At 45.8% G+C, this 7,487-nt stretch overlaps 1 protein-coding gene across 2 annotated transcripts; it reads right to left on the bottom strand.

Moving 5' to 3' along the window:
* Positions 1 to 242: 242 nt before the first annotated feature.
* LOC142817815 (uncharacterized) lies at positions 243 to 6,762 on the bottom strand. 2 transcript variants are annotated; one of them, XM_075895633.1, is made up of 6 exons: positions 5,072 to 5,327; positions 4,555 to 4,614; positions 4,424 to 4,483; positions 4,254 to 4,358; positions 4,085 to 4,198; positions 243 to 3,789 (listed from the first exon to the last, which is right to left on the bottom strand). In XM_075895633.1, the coding sequence occupies exons 1-6, from the start codon at positions 5,244 to 5,246 to the stop codon at positions 1,628 to 1,630; spliced, it is 2,676 nt and encodes an 891-aa protein (XP_075751748.1). In that variant the 5' UTR covers positions 5,247 to 5,327; the 3' UTR covers positions 243 to 1,627. The 2 variants fall into 2 exon arrangements, with proteins under 2 accessions (XP_075751748.1, XP_075751749.1); XM_075895634.1 differs by adding an exon at positions 5,377 to 6,762 and having other exon boundaries at positions 3,755 to 3,789; positions 4,085 to 4,358; positions 5,072 to 5,247.
* Positions 6,763 to 7,487: the final 725 nt, after the last annotated feature.

The following is a 7,487-nucleotide window of genomic DNA, read 5'->3' as shown; positions in this document are numbered from 1 at the left end:
AGCAAGTGGCTTGCGCTTCCGGTTTCGGTTTCACTGGCGCAACTTTTGAATTACTTTGCATAACCGACGTTTGGCTATGTCGTAAGTTCATAATTTCAGACCACTATTCATCGCCCAAATGGATAGTTTTTGTAGGTCGTTTTGATTTAGCGATTCCCTGTTTTGTTTTGTTCAGTGGTTCGTGCGAATCGGTCGTGACGTAATTTTTATTTTGATTAAGTTATAAAAAAAAGAGATGCAGGTAATGATAATTCACTATCGTTTTATTCATCGCGCTTGTGTTTTTCTTTTGGAACAAGTGATCAATGTATATATCAGTCAAAGAAACAGAGCATCCGCAATGTTTTATTCAAAGGCAAGGTAGAGTATGAGAATATAAAAAGCACAATATGACAAAGGTAGACAACAAATGCATCTCGCCTTACAAATAAATTGTAACAAATATTGTAACAAATACATAGAGAACACAGACAACGCACACATCGCTAGAGTTGGCAGAAGCCGAGAAACTGGTGAAGTATGACACACCGGGCCAGTGGGTAACTAAGGATCTATGGCAAAAACATAGCGCACAATGCTGATGAAGAAGGAAGAAGTGACATATACACAGCAATGAAGTCGCGAATCACGCCTGGGCTTAACTGAAATAATGCATAGAAAAAAAGAGCGCACAGAAACCACACGACACAATATAACAGAAAGGCAAAGGTGCAGTGTGCTGGCTGTGCTTAAGAACAGCTAGTCCAAAATGAAAAAAAGCAGACTTGATGCCTGCTTGTCCTCAGAAAGGTAGGGCTTTGCAGCTTGCTCACTACGTGAAAGACAAACTTTATGCTACAACACTGGCAGGTCTTGTGGCTTTTGTTATGCGTCGCCTTCATCAAAAACTTAAGATCCCAAGCGATTTGCGTTTGGGTGTTGCTGTGACGCTTGCGAGCTAAAATAGATTGTAGTCATCACTTTATCCAGAATTGTGGACTTTAATTGGTGCTACGAGAGCGGTATTACAGGGCTAATAAATAGCAGAAGGAAACCACTTTGGCTCATTATTTTTCACAAAGGCTCTACATCGTACGTTATCACTCACAAGCTATATAAAAATAAAATGGCAGCGTCCGCAGCCCCATCAAACACTACAAGTTTGGGTATTCTTTTGAAAATTTTGATGGGCAAGATGAGGAGGTTGATGAGAAGCTAAAATACGAAAAGCGTGATAACATGAACCGTGCCCACTTCATACTGTGTTCCTTACCCGCTCGAAGACATTTCAACAAGCGGTTTTGTTATCGATATATTACTTGAGCTGGAGAGATAAAGCATACACAGTGACCAAGCGACCCACAGTAAAGTGTACAGTTCGCCCGTATTTGCTACAAAAAATACAGACAGGATGCCCAACATTCTTTTTAAGGTTATGCAAATCACTTCGAGCGAATACACAGTGTTTGTACTCCTCATAGCGGGTAACCAAAACAATGAATGCAACGAAGGAGTGGTTAGTCCAGTTGAACTGAATATAAGCATATAAGACCATAATGAAGTCTGCTGTAACGAAGTAATAACATAACAAAGCTATTGCAGGATTCGGCTCAACTCCAATACTTTAGTGTAAACCCGCCGCTAATTGCTAACCTTTGAACTTGTCAAGCTGCATGCCCGAGATTGAAGACTGGAACCTAACCCTGTCTAAGTTTCGGTTCACAAAACGCACATGCCAACATAAACGAACCCGGCAAAACATTTTCAGAAACTTAGCGCGACACCCAGCAGAGCAGAAATGAAAATCGCCAACACTTGACAGATGGTGATACAAAACATCGCACACTTTCAGGTGATGTGCAGTGGCCTCAATTATGGCAAGAAAGCGAGATTCAAGTTGTTGTACGTATGCAAAAGCTGCTTCTGATGGCACAGTGAGATTCCCAAAAAGTTTGCTGGGGACGTGGTATGCTTTGAGCATTGTGAAATACTGGTGGGTACCCTTAAGCGTCTCACTGTCGTCTTTCAGTAACTGTGGGCAACTGCAACCGTCACATGCATTCCGAAGGAAGTGTTTGATGAGAAAACCAGCTACATAATATGCAGCGGAGTCATCGATAATATGGGAGTGAATGTTTGTCGCAAGTTCAGAGAGATCGTCTAGAGCGGGAAAGTCGTCAGGCTGTGGCTGTGCACACTCCTCATTATCCACAAGAGACGCACTGGTGAGGGAGAATGGCGACAGCTGTTCCTGGAGGAGGTCACATTCATCATCCTCGACATTTCCGTATTCTGACAGCTTGAAGAGTTTTCTTATGCAGATGTGCTTCAGGCCACAAATAAATTGTGCTACATTGGGGTTGGTGTTGCAACCCTGTTTTTGCCTAATGTGGCCAAATATGTTCTCCAGAGGATCCTGTTGAAGCCTGCGTGTTAACAGGTATTCAAAATTGTAATTTTTGGAGAGGTCGTCCCATAGTTGACAAATTGCCTGAATTGTAATTTGCCAACCTACGATGGTTTGTGGTTGACGTCTGCCAACAAACTGCCATGATGCAATCCAGGGAAGCTGGCCTCGGAGGAAGTCAATCAGCTCTGAATCATTTTTCATGATTGCATGCCGCAGCTTTTGCGAAGTTCTTTTTTTACTCGAGCTGTTCAAGGCATCGAAAATCCTGTCCATACGATCACAAAATTGAGCTGTAGTGATGGCCGAGGCAGGCAGCACCTTCGCATACACCATTGCCGTGATAGCAATCGAAACTGATGCACTGAAGACCTGAGTTGCTCTGCTGACCTTCATATTAGAAAAAGGTTTCTGATGAACGTGCCGTTCAGTCAACTTTGGAGCCAATCGCAACCGCAACTCATGTGAGGATTGGTAAAGGCTTACAATGTGCGACCAGTTAACGATGTCATCCCCAATGTATAACTTGTGTGCTTGGACATTATTGCGCGTTGTTTTAATTAAATGCGGAACATCAAAAATGTAATATACCCGCTCACCATTAACTTCAAAAAAAGGCTTTGCTACAGTCACTTTTAGTTGGTTAGCGAGACTTACATTTGAACTGCCCTGGTCACAAATGACTGCTTTCACTGCAATATTAATGCTCCTAAGCTCCAAAATGAGTGACACCAGCAAGTTATGCATAACAGATGATGGTGTTGATGTGTGCCCTATAGTAAAAGCAACCGGTTGAACCCACTTTCTCGAAACACCAACAAGAAGAAAAACCAGTGCTCGATCAGCGATGGTTGAAGTGCGATGAGTGCCATCATCTGTAAAACCCTGGACAACGTCTCTTGAAGCATCATAGTACAAATTCTTTTTGAGTGCTATTTCGTCGAAAACTAAAGCGCACACTCGGTCCCGTTCATTCCAAGCTTGAGTATTTGTTGCAATGGAAGAAAGGATTCCTGGAATTATGCCTGGAGTCATCTTTACATTAGCTAGCCACCTCCTTAATGAACGCCGGGAGGGCAAAGAAAAATACGGAGCCAGAAATCGGTATGCTCGCGGACCTCGGAAGTTTAAGTGAAGAGCGAATTTCTTGAACCACACGGGAAACCGCTTGCCCTTGCATTTGGGCCTCAAGCGAACATGTGCAGAAAGAAGTTTAAAAACCTCCTCGGTGACGTGCGGTCGGATAACTTCAAGGGCCTTCGTAGTCGATGACGGTGCTTGGTGAGGCTGTCTCTGCAGTCTTTTGATAGTTTTCCGCTGTGCTGCTACTTTGGCTTGCAGATGTTTAATGGTTTGCTTGTACTTCATTGATGGAGACATTGTCGCTGGCACACAGGAACGCACTGCAATAAACAAAAAAATTGATGTAAAAGCGAAGAACAACTAATCCCATACGAGCACTTTCCTCGCTCTTTCAGACCCAAGGTCTGAAACTTTCTGTGGTACAAAGTTTTCGATTCCACTACCTAAAAACAAACCATTCACAATGTTGACAATGCACAAAAAAATGAAAATCACTGAGAGCCCACCCTTACATTTTGTAAGTGCACACGTAGTGTCCTTTTGAGGATAGTTTCCTCAGAATGTCCTAAACATAAAATAGCACATTAAAAACTGCTGCAATAAAAGCATAGTCACCATTTTCTCTAAGGCACTCAGGCGTGGAGCTGTTGGCGGAGACGTCTTCTGGAGGGTCTTGTGAAGCTTGTTCAGTGCCTCGGACAATGCTGTCGGAACAATCTTGCGAGCGGCCTGCGGAAGTCTCTATATCAATCCACTCTGGTGTTGAAGTGAACATACAACTTACCGGCCACACAAGTTCCTTTTGTGACAGCTGAACGACTGGTTAAGGTTTTCTCCGGCAAGACGAAATCATCAGAAATTCTTTCACCAGCTACAAGGGAGCTGCCACCTGCAGAGGTTTGGTCAACAGTCAATTTGGGTAAAAAAAAAAAGAAATCGCGACACTGAACGCACCCTGTTCATCGGGGCACCTCAATGTGTGGGAGCCGCTTTCTGAAGCCTCTACCGCAGGTCCTGAAGAGATGAAATTACGACAATGTGTCAGTAAGAGGCTTATAATAACACAAACTGAAGCTCATCCGCACCTTGCAGTGCAGCTTCTGCAGCCATGTCACAGTCACTACTTGAAGCGACGCTCAGAGAACCTGCATATATGTGCAGTTGGTACAAGTTACAAAGCTTGTAGCATGGGGAAGCTTAAACAGCTCTTTCAAACGCATAAATTGGTCGAACGTGGAAGAAAAGAGACGGCACCAACTAGGAAACAAGTAATTTGTGATTTTTGGAATTATCAACAGTGGCAGCTTTCACTGATGAAAGGTATACGTACATGTGCACTCAGGCTTGAAGATAACGTGAAATAGCCCTTTAAAGTCTTTCAAAACAAGTTGCGCAGGTCCAGAGCATCAAAAAATGACAGAAATGTAAAGCTGCTGTTAGGAAGGTAATAGCCCACAATTCACAGAACTTAAGACTTTCCAAGTGTTACTTCTGTAGTGAGGTTTCTCTATCGGCTACAGAGATCTTCACGGTTAACTGTCGCCACTGATTCAATACAAGTGGCTGCTATTGCACATATTTGAGTTTCAGTCAATCACTTACATGGTGCAGCTGGTTGCACACTGGGAACAGCCATTCTTGTAAGCCTTGTGTGCCCAGGGTCCATGAAACTTTGAGCAGTAAAATGGTCGCTACAAACCCTGTACGTTGCGTACAATAGGCTGGCCGGCTTACTCAGGAGATCATCGCGTCCAGCATACTGCATCCATGCTTTCATCCTGCATTGGCAATGAACTATCAGCTGAAAGGGGAAGTGCTTGAATAGTGATTTTTTATTGTTACCCTCACTTAGCAAGTACGAACAGTAAGCCTACAGACATGCAAACCATACAAAAGCTTTAACACACCTGCCGTCCCGTGGTACGCGGAAGAAACTCGTCCCAGGCTTCTTGTGGGTTCTGCCATTGTTGAAGCACCACGATACACAGCAGTAGCTGCCGTAGCTTGGACCGCCGGACGGCCTGGCGTCAGCGCGGTCTGAAAATGTTAGTAAGTGGATGCTTCGCTGTCAAATTACAAAAAAGATATGTGCACGTCATAAGTGTACCAGCAAACCCCTTTGAATGATTAGCTAATCGATGCACAATACAAAACCAGTGATACATCTCTGACCCATAAAACTCTGACTTACAAAGATATACGTCAAGACCACGAACAAAGATCTTCAGAAGTTTCCAGGCCGCTATCCCTTGTAATGCAATGGTATCGCGGCCTGGGAACATTAGAACACCTTCGTGCGTACGCAGTATCAGCAGTACATTGGGAAGAAAAATCGTAGTTGAAATTTGTGCGGTAAAATTATATTGGAAACGTCAAAAAAATTTGTGGGCAGCTTGCACTAGTGGCACAAGGCTAGCGAAGAAACGAAGATGATGGCCACTTGGCTAGTCCAGATTTGCCTCCGGCACACCAAGAATTATTCGTGTTCCGAGCCTTCGGGAAATGCGTCGTGAAGCATGCGAGGCCCAACAAACGCTTCTCAATATTTTGCACCGAGCCTACGACCTAGCTGCCCAGCTATGCTCAGCGCACAGACGCTCGCGTCCGTGGCAGACGCAGCACGCGTCGCCTCGGCTTGACGCCGTGCCGCCTTTTCTATACTGCATACGTTGCACAATGTTCCCGTCTAACCGCCGCATAGAGCCACAAACTTTCTTTTTAGCGAACCTCCCAGTCCTTACAAGCTTCAGAAAAAGGTTACAACTGCGTGAATGACACGCCACGTAAGAAACAAACTCGCACACACGAAGCGCAACGTGTGTGTGTGCATCTTTCTATGTTTGTTGCATGGTGTCTTTTTCGCGCAGGCGTAACCGTTTTCTGAAAAAATGACCCAACAAGACCAACAACATGTCATTCAACAAGCTTCGCTTGAAAACGTGCCTCACCTGTTATCTCACGCTTGAAAACGCCGACGCAGCCGACGTTGACGAAAGCGACGAAAGCGTCTCGCTGTCAGTCATGCATGGGCTTGTCGCTGGATAGATGGTGTTTATGACAGTACGGCTGAAGAAAAATAATCGCGTAAGGTGTGTTGAATAAATCGTTTTTATGTATAAAGAACATACCAAATTTGGGCGTGTAATTATTAATTTGTGAAAACAATTCTGTTGCATTGATTATAACTGTGTTTTTTTTTTGCGCTTGCGCCCTCTGACGTGTGGTGGGAGCACTAGTTCGTTACGTAGTCGTGACGCACTTCCTGAGGCCAGGTTTCGCGGAGTGTCCGCTCTTGTCTTCTTCTTTCTCTATGGCGCGCCACTGTGGGCAACTGTGGGCGCAGGTTAGCCAGATGAGGACAGAGGACGTTCGAGGACAACGAGAGACTTTTATATACACGAAGACGGACAAAGGGATACACACAACATAAGCTCACACAGATATACACGCGTTCACGGTCCTACGCGAAAGGGAGTTAATGTTCTTGTTCGTTCACTCACATTCTACTCTTGGGGCGTGAACGTTGCGCTTGACCTTGAGCTCTCTGGTAGTCAGGAGGCGCGATGCCTGGTGCTTGCGGAGTTCGTACCGAGGCGGGGCCCGGTCTAGAAGATAACCGCCAGGGGCATCCCAGTACGGTGGTCAACGCCTGGGCTTGCCTGTACACCACCGAGAACAGCGTACCGCCGACTGCCGCGAACAGAGCTGGGACAGCGTCTCGCTCCGAGACCAGAACAGCAGCTGGCCGTGACGAATGTTGCCCCAGACCAACGTGGGGGTGAGGTGGGGCGATGCCCAGTCCAGGACGCACCCGAGGACTTCAACGCCGGGACGAGGCCCGGACACGGAGGGTCAGAACGAGCAGCCGGGGCGTGGCCCGAACTGGTCCTTGCTCTCTGCTCTCTGGGGTTAGCCGAGCTGTCCCCGTGGCTCGGGAGCTTTTCACGTGGAACGCGCACGAGCGCGCGCATAGGCGCGTTTATAGTTCTACCGCTATCACCATCATGATGATTCCCGC

This window comes from Rhipicephalus microplus, chromosome 5 (assembly GCF_043290135.1).
Source record: "Rhipicephalus microplus isolate Deutch F79 chromosome 5, USDA_Rmic, whole genome shotgun sequence".
Lineage (NCBI taxonomy): Eukaryota > Metazoa > Arthropoda > Arachnida > Ixodida > Ixodidae > Rhipicephalus > Rhipicephalus microplus.
This window is presented reverse-complemented; position numbering and strand designations above follow the sequence as displayed.

Bases quoted from the DNA above. Each gene is read 5' to 3' on its own strand.
- LOC142817815 (XM_075895633.1), bottom strand. From the start codon at position 5,246: ATGAAAGCATGGATGCAGTATGCTGGACGCGATGATCTCCTGAGTAAG. The intron at 4,615-5,071 runs GTAAGTGATTGA...ACATATATGCAG, and splicing joins TGTGCAACCAGCTGCACCAT to GTTCTCTGAGCGTCGCTTCA. The intron at 3,790-4,084 runs GTGACTATGCTT...TGTTTATTGCAG, and splicing joins TGAGTGCCTTAGAGAAAATG to TGCGTTCCTGTGTGCCAGCG.